The sequence below is a fragment of the Nicotiana tabacum genome, chromosome 20, assembly GCF_000715075.1.
Source record: "Nicotiana tabacum cultivar K326 chromosome 20, ASM71507v2, whole genome shotgun sequence".
NCBI classification, from domain to species: Eukaryota; Viridiplantae; Streptophyta; class Magnoliopsida; order Solanales; family Solanaceae; genus Nicotiana; species Nicotiana tabacum.
The window spans coordinates 69,762,039-69,776,708 of NC_134099.1; the positions used below are offsets into that span (position 1 = coordinate 69,762,039).

At 41.1% G+C, this 14,670-nt stretch overlaps 1 protein-coding gene across 1 annotated transcript; it reads left to right on the forward strand.

The window, feature by feature from the left end:
• The first annotated feature begins 427 nt into the window (after positions 1–427).
• On the forward strand, positions 428–5,844 carry LOC142174934 (uncharacterized). Its single transcript, XM_075241386.1, has 2 exons — positions 428–916; positions 3,402–5,844. The coding sequence occupies exon 2, from the start codon at positions 3,403–3,405 to the stop codon at positions 4,378–4,380; it is 978 nt and encodes a 325-aa protein (XP_075097487.1). The 5' UTR covers positions 428–916; position 3,402; the 3' UTR covers positions 4,381–5,844.
• Positions 5,845–14,670: the final 8,826 nt, after the last annotated feature.

The window sequence follows — 14,670 nt, forward strand, 5'->3', positions numbered from 1 at the left end:
AATTTTATTAATGCATTGAAAATACAAAAAATATAGCATCTGCATTTAGAATTTAGTTTTACATTTTTACATTAATTAAGTAAATTGTTGTTTTGCAAAAAAATGAAAAATCCCAAAAATAACGTATTATGCATTTTTTTTATGTTTAATGTAACAATTTTGTGATTTTCTTTTAATTTGGCATTTAATTATTTGTAATAATTATTATTTAGAGTTAATTAGCATTTTTGATAGGATGATTTGGTTTTATAAATTAATTTAAGATTTTAGTTTTAATTTTCGAAAAATAGTTTGAAATAAATAGAAAAGGAAGAGAATTAAATAAAAGAGGAGTAAAATTTGTTGGGCTATCTCTCATTTTACCCAGGCCCAAGCAAAATCCACCCTATTATCCGCCCAAACCAGCCTAGAACCATCTCTCCTACCCGACTCGACCTAGCATAACCAAACGACCCCTGATTCTATAACAAAGAAATGACCACTCTTAATTAGGAATTTTCCTAAAAAAACTAGCAGCAACTCCTTACCAAAATTCCATCCTGGTCATTCCGTTTCACCACCAAAACACCTCCCTATTTAGCCACAAAGCAAACAACCCCAAACCAGCCCCTTCCCCCCAAATTAGGCAAAAAACAGCTGAAAAATGACCGAGCAACAACCAAAAAATGCAGCAGTGTTCATTTCCAAAATCGAGCTGCGTCGCGTTACATGAACCATCCAAAATTGTTCGTTGCCACGGCCGTCAAAACCCAGTTGATGTTCGGTCTAGAGAGGTTCGGTCAAGCTGAGTTTTTCCGGTCTTAAGTCAAGGTTTCTGTTCGATGTTTACAGGTTTCAAGTGCGGATCTCGATTTTTGTTTCTCAAACAGAAAGTTTCTTTTACTTTGTTGTGTTGAAGGAACCTCTAGCTATGAAGGTCTGTTCCTACTTTTATTACTATTACTTGCCATACTTTAGCCGATTAAATGAATGCATAATTTTATTTATCTAATTTTTTGTTTAACTTTTGTTAGGATTGGTTATATATTTTTTTTATATATATATAAATGCTTTGGGGTGATGATGGAAAACCGTTTGTATATGAATACATAATTTTGTTTATCTAATTTTTGTTTAACTTTTGCTAGGATTGGTTATATATTTTTGTGTGTATATATATATGTATATGTATATGTATATAAATGCTTTGGGGTAAAAGACTTGGGCCAATTAATGTTAATTTGCTCACATGTTTTAGGAAATGGGTCGGGTAAGCAAATTGTTTCACTGTTTTTCAAATAAATATTATGCATAGTTTGGAAGATCCCACGAATTACGGGATGGTGCAGGTTGTGTTTAATCTAATCAAGAAGCTTAATATATGCATTCAACATGGAACCAACTTGTTGCTATCTCTCTTTGGAATTGATAATATCTCCATTCCTATTTCCTTGTATCGAAATTCCATATCCTCCTAGCTGTCTGTTGCTACTTATATGTTAACAATAATTTGCAATCTGTCATGGGACGAGAGAAGTACAGATGCAGAATTGCTTAGATTTGATACCAATATTGAGTTACAGATTACCTATTTCAATGTCCTGCACTCTTGCAACTTATTTGTTTGTAGTTTAGTAGTCTTATATCTTTATATTGCTTCTACTGCAACCTATGAACACCGTAGTTTGCTTTAGACGCGCTATAATAAAATGATTACAACTACGGGTACGACTCCCATGGCATGGTCATAATACATAATTCCTAAACTCGGGTGCGCATTTATGTGACCCAAATCCAAATCCCAACAATGTCAAAATATGTCGAAGACCGCGGGTGCATTTATGTGACGTGGTTCAAGACGTGTTTTAACAATGTTGCAATATTCATAATAATTAAATAGAGCGGTTAAGTTAAAATTTGCACATAGGTTTAACATGTACTAAAATCAAGTAATTAAGCCGAATATAGCAATTGAGCGACCGTGCTAGAACCACGGAATTAACGAATGCCTAACACCTTCTCTCGGGTTAACAGAAATCCTTACCCGGATTTCTGGTTCGCGGATTGTAATACAGAGTCAATCCTTTCCTCGATTCGGGATTTGAACCGGTGACTTGGGACGCCATAAAATTATCCCAAGTGGCGACTCTGAATTTTTAATAAAATAATCCTGTTTCGATTGTCATTTTAAGTTGGAAAAAACTCCCTTGTATACTCCCTTCAGGGGTGTAGGTAAAAAGGGGGTGTGACAGCTCTGGCGACTCTGCTGGGGACAAAAACCCAGAATCTCTGGTTCAGGGTTCAAGAATTTGAGCTTAGACGAATTGTTATATTTGGTTTTATCTGTTATATGATTTTATTTCATGTTTGAGCCTAATGTGCTAAATGTTGTTTTTGCCCGCTTTGATATTATTTGAACTATATATATAAACTGCTACGAAACCCCTCTCTTCTCTCTCCTAAGGAGTGCACGCTGGTCGTGACTTCTTTCTGTTAGTGTCATATCCCAAATAGAACGAGGTTCGGACAAGTTGCAAAGCCGGATGATTTTTTGGTTACCGGTATGCAATCCCCCCTCGGCTCGAGTTGTCCGCTCGGGTAAGCCAGGTCTAGAACAAATAACCCTAGATTTTTAAACCTAGTATAACAGTACCTCATGCCAGATCCCTAGTAGGAACGTTTGTTTGCATCATGTGCATTTTTACTTTGGAGACTCAACACAGGGGTTGGGTCTGTCTAGGACAGGTGCACTCGAAATAAAAAGACCATCCTGATGCATCTTACTTGCTACTTGAGCATTTATTTGCTTCAGATTTGCATGTTGACCGACTTTGGAATGAAAGGCGAGAATTTGGGAAAGAAATAGTAGTGTAAAGGGTTAAGAGAGTGAATCACATGTTTAAAGAAAAACTAGTGTCCAAATAGCGCTGAAACTCTGCCGAATTTTTTGAAAAAAAAAGAAGAGAAAACGAATTAAAAATGAGAAAGGAGTTTTGTTTTCGAAAATAGTTCATTTTATTTGCCCGAACTACGCCAGTTTGATTCTCACAGGGTGTGAGATACGTAGGCAATCCCCATCGGGTCCAACTTCCTTTTTTCAAAAATAATCCGAAAGAACAAAAAAATTACTTTTTATTTGAAAATAGTTAGGGTGATTCCATTCTTGTCAGAAATAGCCGAATGGCCCTAAAAGGGCGCCGGAAGGTTGTTTTTCAAAAACAGCTGCATGTGGTCATTTTTCAAGGTTTTCACCGATTAGCCAATACAACCTTAAAATCTTCGTCTTCGAGGTGCTGAAAGGCCATATTTGCAAAACTGTATTTTATTTTTGGAACAAAAAAGGGAAAAGAAAAAGTGTGTCAATTTTGTTTTCGAGTCAAATGAGTCTTGATTTTTGCTTAATCACCCTAATAAATATGCAGAATGAGCACGAGTCCAAGTTTGCTGATAGCAGTTATGAACAAGATCCCTTTGGAGTTGCGTATGTGGTGGGAAGATCTGGGCAAGTCAGAGCAAAATAAGGTCAATCTACATTTGGGAGGTCTCACCGGGTTATTAAAGATCAGACCTAGAGGAGACATCATAAAGGCTTTGGTTACATTCTGGGACCCGACCCATAACGTATTTCACTTCTCGGATTTTGAACTCACCCCGACCTTGGAAGAGATAGCAGGTTATATGAAAAGTACTGCAGGTTTGAGGCATAAGTATCTGATCGCTCCAAGGGCCGTTAACTCTCACAAATTCATGGATTTGCTAAAGATAAACAAGGGAATCCCATATTCCGAGTTAGAAGGGGGGTTTTCCACTCGACATTTTATATACCAGAAGTACGGGCATGTAGGAGGGTTCAATGATCCGGAAAACGGGGTGTGCAGTAAAGGGAATCGAACAAAATGGGACGAGCATAGGCGTTTCGCTTTCATGGTAGCGTTCTTAGGGCTTGTGGTGTTTCCCCAAAAAGACGGGAATATCGATTTACGGGTGGCTGTTGTCGTCAAGGTCCTGGTTATCAATGCCAAGAGCACTCTCGCCCCTATGATAGTGTCTGAGATATACCGAGCTGTCACAGCTTGTAAAGCTGGGGCAGACTTCTTCGAGGGATGCAATTTGCTACTACAAATGTGGATGATCGAGCACTTGTGCCACCACCCTCAGTATATGAGTTATGGATCCGCAGAGAAAAGCTGCATTGAAGAATTCAACACAAGGGTTTCAGGGTTCAAGTTACCGGAGGGGTTTGGAGAATGGATAGCCCGCCTTCGCGCCATCACTACGGGACAAATAGAATGGACACTAGGTTGGCTTCCTGTTGAAGAAATTGTGTATATACCCGCCACAGGTCCTTACTTCCTCCTAATGGGTCTTCGAGGTATTCAACCTTACGCCCCTACCGAGTGATGAGACAATTAGGAAGGTGTCAGGTGATGAATCCAGATGAAGATCTCAGTATCCACGCGGTTGAGATTAGCTCTGACGGCCAATTTCACGAAGAAACAGTTCGTTCTATTTGGAACGAGTGCCAGTATTTGACGACAAGCACCCGAGTGCGGAACTTATCTAAAGGCGAGGTCTCACCCGCCTACCTTGCCTGGTATAGAAAAAAGTACACTGCAAGGGCCGAATCAGAAAGACCGGCCAAAAAACCGCACATTCAGGAATTCGTCGAGGCATCGCGAGAACCGTAGGCTTGGTTGGCCAAAGAAAACGAGTACAGTGCCACAATAGGAAAGTTGGAAAAGCAAGTCAAAGACCTTCAATTCGAGAATGGCTTACAAGCAGCGGCGGATGAGGGTGAAAAGAAAAGGCTAGCCAAAGAAAATGAGGCCCTTCGAGCTCAAATTCAGAAACTGAAAGTAGCGGCAGAAAATCCAGTCCGAAGTAACAGAGATGAAAAGCTCGTAGCTAACCTAAGGCAGAAAGTGAGTAACTATAGTTTCTATTTGAGCAAAGCAGAAAGTGAACTGGACAGGGCTCAAAAACAATTGGCTAAAAATGTAGATGAACGGGTATGGCTGGTTAAGCAGTTAAGAAAAAGGTACGACGATGAGGTCGCGGGGTTGAAAAAAAGGGTCATCGCCACAGAAAACAAAATGATCAAGCAGGCAAACGACTTAAAGGTTGAAAGGGAACGCTGTTATACGACATTGGCACAGTCAGAAATAGACTTGCAACAACTTCAGGAACAAAATTATGCAGCCAAGCAAACTTTGGATGCCAGGGCCCAGCAGATTGGGCGTTTGTTACAAGAAAAAGGCGTCATAAGAGAGAGAATTAGAAACATCGCGGACTACATCGTTATGAAATGCCACATTTGTGAGGATATGACTCGCACTACGTTTTTTGCAATGGTGATGACCTTTTTTAAACAAATAATGAACAACTTGGACCGACTTCAAAGGGATCTTGCACATAGGCCCGCGACGAGACCGAATGATGTCCCGCGGGCTCCACGAGCATTGATGTACTCATGATTTTCCGTTTGAGTCTGTATTTCCTTTTTTGTCGGAGTTCGTAAGTCATGTTGGGTTTATATTTTCTTTCTGTTAGTCTGTATTTCTTTAAAGTATGATATCTTAATTTCGGAGTCTGTATTTTGTCTTTTGCATCAGAGTCTGTTAGTCTTTTGAATTTTTTTTTTAGTATCAAGTCTTTGTGATCGAAGAATCTGTTCTTATGAAATCTGAAAATCCTAAAAAATGTTTTATTTACTTTCACACTTATCTGACAGAACTACGCACGGTCTGATTTATGCGGGGACATGATACGTAGGCAATCTCTATAAGATTCGACCACCACTAAAAAAGGGGGAAATAAAGAAGGATAGAATAAAAGAAACTTAAAAGAAGGGGCACAATTATGAGAGGCCGGAATGACGCACGCAATCGAAGCAAATGCATGATAGAAAATGGTTAATTGCCTAGGTGCATTGCATCCCAACGTGTAATTGCATATGTGTTAAACTCTAAGAACTAACAGGTTTGTTGTATTTTAGAGAATTCAAGCAGTTTGTTTATTTAGAGGATACTGGCACATTATCATTACCAAACCAGATCAAAGGGACCAATATCAGAAATCATGTCTATCCCGGATGTCGACACGAGTGTTGAGGTAGAGGAGTTGTACGTTAATAAAATGAAAGAGGAAATGCTCAAGCTTAAGCAACAGATGGCCAAAATGTACTAGGCCTGGTCCAAAGGGCAATCACCGCCGTCTTACCCAGCCAACCCGGCTTTCACCCCACCATTAGCTCAGTCTCAGGATCATCCCGCCACCGATCCAGGTTTTCCCATTTATCAACACTACCATGGCACTACTTCTCATATGCCGCAAGCTCCACCACCAAAATCAATTCCATACCCTCTTCCGCCAGTCACCCCTGTCTTTGTGGCATCTCCACCAGCTGCACTCCATAGATCCCCGAGTGAACCTGTGTTCCAAGCTCAGGACAACCAGTATTATCCTCCGGAGCCCACCTTCAAAGCTCCCGAAACCTACCCCTACGATCCACGTTCTGATCTCCCGAGAGAAGCTGAGAGACCAGCCAAAAATCCCAAACATGAGGAGATGTTCAGAAAAATGAAAAGCATAGAACAATCCTTCAGGGATATGAGAGGGCTAGGAGGTCAGGTAAGCATGGCTTACAAAGACCTGTGTTTATTCCCAAATGTACAACTACCAGCAGGGTCCAAAATGCCCAAATTCGACTTGTACAACGGACACGGTGATCCGGTGGCTTATTTGAGAGGTTTTTGCAGTAAGATGATGGGAGCCGGAGGAAAGGATAAATTGCTAATGGCTTACTTCAGTCAGAGTTTGAGCAGAGCAACATTGGAGTGGTACACCCGCCAAGATCACGGAAGATGGTACACATGGGATGATCTGGCACAAGCATTCGCTTGTCACTTTCAGTATAATCTTAAAATCATTCCAGACCGACTATCTTTGACTAAACTAGAGAAGAAGCACAGTGAAAGCTTTAGAGAATATGGTTTCCGGTGGAGGGAGCAAGCAGCAAGGGTAGATTCCCCAATGAAAGAGAGCGAGATGGTTGATTACTTTTTGCAGGCTTTGGAGCCAACTTACTTTGGTCATTTGGTGTCCGCAATTGGCAAGTCTTTTAATGAGGTTGTAAAAATGGGAGGCATGTTCGAGGAGGGGCTTAAGTCCAACAAAATCATGAGTTATTCAGCGATCAAGGCAACCACTCAGGCCATTCAAAGCGGCACTGGGGGTGTACTTGGGAAGAAGAAGAAAGAAGATGTCACGACTGTTGAGTCCGGAGCCTGGTTCGGATCTAGAGGCCCGTCACCCTACTATAGACAACTACGACCCTACCACCAAAATTACCCCCACACTCCATATAGCCCTCCACAACATTACTACCCACTGCCAGATCCCTATTTTTCCGTTCATCATGCACAAACCTATACCCAAACTCCGGCACACGCACAATGACGTGCGCCGGCTCCACAAAATCCATACCCAGCTCCACAAAACACGTATCCACCCCCAAGAGCCTACAGAAATCCCCCCGGAATAGGTTTCTGACCAAACCAAGCCTTCAAGAATGAGAGGTTACAGAAGCAAAAGACTTTCACTCCATTGGGGGAATCATATACCAGTCTTTTCCACAGGTTGAGACAATTGGGCATAATGAATCCAATTGAGCCTAAAATGCCAAATCCCTCTCCTAGAAATCTTGACCACTCGGTGAGTTGTGAGTACTGTTCAGGAGCCCCGGGGCATGATACAGAGAAGTGTTGGAAACTGAAAACAGCTGTGTAAGAGCTTATTGATACTCATCGGATCGAGGTTCAGGCCCCAGAAGCACCAAATATCAATCAGAATCCATTGCCAGCTCACCATGAGACCCATATGATTGAGTTGATTTACAAAGGAGGGGATCCGAGGAAGCCCTCGCAGACGGTAATGGTGATCCGTTCTAGCAAAACCAGCTCAAAGGAAAAGGTGACTAGTGGGAAATCAATGGTCCAATTGAAAGGGGTAGTCGATAAGCCCGCTGTGGTAGCCGAGAGAGGGTCATCAAGCATTGTTGCAGTGAAATCAAAGAAAGCTAAAATGGTAGTACCAGGGGTTGCAAGTAAACCTGTTGTGGTCGTGAAGGGGGCTCGCACAGAGCCTGTTATTATAAAACCAGTAACTCAGCTTCCAGTGATCAACAGCAAAGCTGTTCCTTGGAATTATGAATGGGTGACCGTGATTTAAAAAAGGAAAGAAATCAAAGAAGAAGTTTGTGAAGCACAAGGTTTGACTCGCTCAGGAAGGTGTTTTACTCCAGAGGAGTTAAGAAGAACTAAAGATGATCCAACGCTGGTGAAGAAAGCTGTAACTAAAGAAGAGGCAGAGGAATTTTTGAGGATAATGAAAGTGCATGACTATTCTGTTGTAGAGCAGTTGAGGAAAATGCCAGCTCAGATCTCATTGCTCTCATTGCTAATCCATTCAGATGAGAACCGCCGATCATTGATTAAAATCCTGAATGAGGCCCATGTTCCCGACAAGATCACCATCTGGAAAAGATAGCCAGCAAGATTTTTGAAGTAAACAGAGTCACTTTTTCTGATGATGAATTGCCCGTAGAGGGTACTGAACACAACAAAGCCCTTTACCTGACAGTAAAATACGAGGATTCCGTGGTTACCCGGGTATTGGTTAACAATGGTTCAAGTGCGAACATTTGTCCTCTCTCCACTCTAAGCAAACTGAAAGTAGAAGATGAGAGGATCCGTAAGAACAGTATATGTGTGCGAGGATTTGACGGTGGAGGCAAAGACTCAGTCGGGGATATAATGTTGGAGCTGACTATAGGTCCAATAGAATTCACAATGGAATTCCAAGTGCTGGATATATCTGTTTCCTACAATTTGCTATTAGGGTGACCATGGATCCACACCGCTAAAGCAGTACCATCAACACTCCATCAGATGGTCAAGTTTGAATGGGACAGACAGGAAATAGTTGTGCACGGCGAAGATAATTTGTGCGCTCACAGCAACACCATTGTGCCATTCATTGAAGTGGAAGATGACAAGGGACCATGGGTCTACCAAGTTTCTGACGCAATGTGAGTCGAGAAAGTTCCAGAAGGGAAGTGTATACCAAATCTGAAGATAACCGCCGTATCAGTCATGGTAGCGTATGAAATGTTGAAAAATGGTTTTGTACTAGGAAAGGGTTTGGGATCAGCCCTGCAAGGCATCATACAGCCCGTGTCTCTTCCTGAAAACTTGGGAACATTTGGTCTAGGATTCAAGCCCACAGCTGCAGACATAAAAAGAGCTACAAAATTGAAACATAGGGCATGGGTCCTTCCAAACCCGATCCCACGTCTTTCCAGATCATTTGTCAAGTCCGGTACGAGAAGTCGCCCGGTAACAACAATTCCCAATTCTATGATTAATCCTGACGAGGAGTTAATTGAAAGATTTGAAAGGATGTTTGACGGTGTGAACATGGTGGAAAGTGGTGAAGGTCCTAGCAATGCAGAAATTCAATTCATTGGGCCAGAAACAAAGCTTAATAATTGGAAAGCACTCCTCTCCCCACACGAAAGGAGTCTTGGTAGTTTATTTTGATTTTCCTTCAGATTGTCTAGATCATTCCAGGGTTGTAATCCAGATTTTTATCTTTCAGTCTGTGTGAAGTGTGCAAACCTTGTTATCTTTTCATCATTCAATGAAATGCAATTTCCCTTTCTTTATCATTCCTGATAGTTTTTCTTTTGTTTTTCTTTTCTGTACAGTTCTTTTTACGCTGGCTCTAGTGATATGGCATGCATAAGGAATCCTCAGCCCAGTCTTAAAAATCAACTTGATTCTGAAATAATAGTTCAAGAAGTAGGTTGTGATTATGAATCAGAATACGATGAGGATGAGGCCTTCGAAGAGATTAGTAAGGAGTTAATTCACTTCGAAGAAAAACCCAAACCCAACCTGAATGATACAGAAGCCGTCAATTTAGGAGACACAGATAATATCCGAGAAACTAAAATAAGTGTCCACCTCGAGCCAAAGATCCGGGACGATTTAATCAAAGCACTCATCGAATTCAAAGATATTTTTGCATGGTCATATGACGACATGCCGGGCTTGAGCATTGATTTAGTGGTTCACAAATTGCCCACCGATCCAGTGTTTCCTCCCGTCAAGCAAAAGTTGAGGAAATTCAAAACTGATATGAGTGTGAAAATTAAAGAAGAAATCACCAAACAGTTGGATGCAAAGGTCATTCGGGTCACTCGATATCCTGTTTGGTTGGCTAATGTCGTGCATGTGCCAAAGAAAGACGGCAAGATCAGAGTATGCGTTGATTACCGCAATCTCAACAAAGCAAGTCCGAAGGATAACTTCCCATTACCCAATATCCATATTTTGATCGATAATTGTGCCAAGCATGAGATAGGATCATTTTTGGATTGCTATGCCGGGTATCATCAGATTTTAATGGATGAAGAAGATGTAGAAAAGACGGCATTCATCACGCCGTGGGGAACTTATTGCTACCGAGTAATGCCATTTGGTTTGAAGAACGTCGGGGCAACTTACATGAGAGCAATGACTATAGTGTTTCATGACATTATACATAAGGAGATTGAGGTATAGGTGGATGATGTGATCATAAAATCAAAGCATCAGGCCAACTACGTTGGGGATTTGAGGAAATTCTTCCTGAGACTTCGCAGGTACAACCTCAAGCTTGACCCTGCGAAGTGCGCATTTGTTGTTCCATCCGGAAAGCTGTTGTGATTCATAGTCAGCCGGTGAGGCATCGAGTTGGACCCATCAAAGATCAAAGCCATCCAAGAATTTCCACCTCCGGGGAACAAGACTGAAGTGATGAGTCTGTTAGGGAGATTGAACTACATCAGCAGGTTTATTGCTCAACTCACGACAACTTGTGAACCTTATTTTCAAAATGCTGAAGAAGGATGTTGCGGTCAAGTGGACTGATGAGTGTCAAGAAGCATTTGATAAGATAAAAGGATACTTGTCAAACCCACCCGTGCTGGTTTCGCCAGAACCAGGAAGACCTTTGATTCTTTACTTGACAGCCTTGGAAAATTCATTTGGTTGTGTACTGGGGCAGCATGACATCACCGGCAGAAAGAAACAGGTCATCTACTATCTTAGCAAGAAGTTCACGGCTTATGAGGTTAAGTACACTCATCTGGAAAGGACATGTTGCGTCCTAACTTGGGTGGCTCAGAAATTGAAACATTATTTGTCATCCTACACTACTTACCTCATTTCGCGTTTGGATCCGTTGAAGTATATCTTTCAAAAGCCTATGCCGACAGGGAGACTTGCGAAGTGGCAGATACTTCTCATAGAGTTTGACATCATCTATGTGACTCGGACTGCGATGAAAGCCCAAGTATTGGCCGATCATTTGGCCGAAAACCCGGTCGATGAAGATTACGAGCCATTGAGAACTTATTTTCCCGATGAAGAGGTGATGTATATCGATGAATTGGAGAAAATTGAAAAACCTGGCTGGAAACTTTTTCTTTGATGGGGCTGCCAACATGAAAGGAGTCGGGATAGGAGCTGGGCCTATTTCTGAAACAGGGCATCACTATCCTATTACGGATCAGCTTCGGTTTTCTTACACCAACAATATGGTTGAGTATGAAGCCTGTATTTTGGGTCTAAGGCTAGCTGCAGACATGGATATCAAGGAAATCTTGGTCTTGGTAGACTCGGATCTTCTGGTGCATCAAATTCAAGGAGAATGGGAAACGCGAGACTTGAAGCTCATACCGTACCGACAATGTTTACATGATCTTTGTCAAAGGTTTCGACCAGTGGAGTTCAGGCATATTCCAAGGGTCCATAATGAGGTCGTTGATGCTTTGTCTACCTTGACATCAATGTTGCACCATCCAGACAAAGCTTATGTCGATCCACTGCATATTCAAGTCTGAGATCAGCATGCTTACTATAACATGATTGAAAAAGAACTTGATGGCGAACCATGGTTCCACGATATCAAGGAGTACATTAGAATGGGGATATATCCGGTGCAAGCCACGGGGGATCAAAAGAGAACAATTCGATGGTTGGCAAATAGATTCTTCTTAAGTGGAGGAGTTTTGTATAAGAGAACACCAGACCTTGGATTATTAAGATGCATAGATGCTAGACAAGCTACGACTGTCATGTCCGAAGTACATTTGGGAGTCTGCGGACCACATATGAGCAGGTATGTGTTGGCAAAGAAAATTCTCCGAGCAGGCTATTATTGGCTTACCATGGAGCAAGATTGTATCAATTTTGTGCGCAAATGTCATCAGTGCCAGATACAAGGAGATTTGATTCATTCTCCACCATCAGAATTACACACAATGTCGGCACCATGGCCCTTCGTTGCTTGGGGAATGGATGTCATTGGACCAATTGAGCCAGCAGCATCCAATGGGCACAGATTCATTTTGGTAGCCATTGATTATTTTACCAAGTGGGTTGAGGCTAAAACTTTCAAATCGGTGACCAAGAAAGCAGTGGTCGATTTTGTTCACTCAAATATCATCTATCGATTCGGAATCCCAAAAGTGATCATCACAGATAATGGTGCTAATCTTAACAGTAACTTGATGGAAAAGGTATGTCAACAGTTTAAGGTTACACATCGCAATTCTACCCCATATCGTCCCAAGGCGAATGGAGCAGTCGAGGTAGCCAACAAAAACATAAAGAAGATACTTCGGAAAATGGTAGAAGGTACGAGGCAATGGCACGAAAAATTACCATTTTCGTTGTTGGGATATCGCACTACTGTCCGTACTTCAGTATGTGCAACTCCTTATTTGTTGGTATATGGAACTGAAGCAGTGATACCTGCGGAAGTTGAGATCTCGTCCCTTCGGATTGTCGCTGAGGCTCAAATTGATGATAATGAGTGGGTCAAGACCCGTTTGGAACAGTTGAATTTGATTGATGAAAAAATATTAGCAGCAGTATGTCAGGGCCAGTTATATCAAAAGAGAATGGCAAGAGCATACAACAAAAAGGTACGTCCCCGGAAGTTTGAAGTGGGCCAGCAGGTGCTGAAACGTATCCTTCCACATTAGGCTGAAGCGAAAGGCAAGTTTGCCCCAAATTGGCAAGGGCCATTCGTTGTGACCAGAGTATTGTCCAATGGTGCTTTATATTTAATAAATATCGAAGGAAAATGCATAGACATGGCTATCAATTCTGATGCAGTAAAAAGATATCATATATGGTTTCTTTGTTATAACTGTTGATTGTTTGTATTTGACATTATTTCAAAGATTGGAATGACGAAGGCAATTTGTTCTGCTATCTAAACACTTCACCCTTTGTTCCCCCTTTTGAGCCTTATTTACTTCTTTCATTCCCCTCTTTTGGAATCAATAAAGAAAAAGAGAGAAAAAGAAAGAAAAGAAAAAGAGAAAAGAAAAGAAGTAAAAAGTATAACAACAAGGAAATTCACTTGTGAACTACGTTTGACTTGATTCCTGTTAAGGATACATAGGCATCTTCCCGGCTCGGTCATAGTAAAATAAAATATCAAAAGATCCCCAAGCAAGAAACTGGGGCAGAAGTTGTACTTGTAATAAGAAATGTGATTCCAAGAGTTGTAATTTTAAACCCGTGTCAAAATTGTTTTGAGCCTTTGATACCCTTTCTTTCTAACCCCATCCAAAATCCCACATTACGGTCCAAAGAAAGACCTTCTGATCAGTCTTTGAGAGATGTCAAGTCGAGCAATGTAAAGAGAATTCATATCAGGGGCAACACTCCAGTTCAAGTAAGAAAAATCAAATAAAAAAAAGTCTTATTGGTGAAAACCCTCATGGGCACCATGAGGCAACGAAAGCTGAGAGAAAATAAAAATGAGAGAGTCTTATTGGTGAAAACCTTCGCAGGCACCGTGAGGCAACAAAGAATTGAGAAATAAATAAATGAGAGAGGTTTGTCGGTGAAAACCTTTCAGGGCACTGCAAGTCGAACAAGGTCCGTAAGTTGGCAAAAAAATAAAAATTGGGTTGTGGAACATCTTGGAGCACAAAAGAGATTGGATAAATAGACTGGGTTGATTAATCCAAAATGCATACCATAATCATTTGTGTCAGTGACTCCACTCAGATAAGTTTTTTTTTCTTATCTCCAACAGTCATTCAAATTCGGATTTTCTTCTTTATTCTTAATTCCCAAAATCATTGCATTTTCATTACTGTTAATTTTTCAAAGTTTAGCCTTGTTTCAACAAAAAAGAAGGAATTTCAATGCTTACTACTAGTTTCGAAATTGCACAAAGCAAAATGCAGCTAGAACATGCCAGAGATGATAGTTGAAAAGTAGGACATATGGTGTAAGCAAAAAGTTAAAACGGTGGAATGGTTCAGTAATGTCGTGGGAGGTATATGAGTTTAGACAGGAAGGTCGGAAATGGAGAACGATAGTTGGGGATCCTGCAGTTAAGGATCAGTTAGAAGGTCAAAACAATCTTTTCGATCAGTTCAAGGCAGTTGGACGAAGCAAAGAATGGCAAAGAGAAAATCACCTCCAGCAAGAATGCCACAACTTACCACCACGTTTTAAACTGACAAAATTTTCTTTAATTTGAAACAGGGACAAAGATGGCATTTCGTTTCAGGATATCATCCATAAGGAGAGTAAGTACTAGGCAGAATTGATCGCGGAA

Coding starts and splice junctions, on each gene's coding strand:
- LOC142174934 (XM_075241386.1), top strand. CDS start 3,403: ATGAGCACGAGTCCAAGTTTGCTGATAGCAGTTATGAACAAGATCCCT.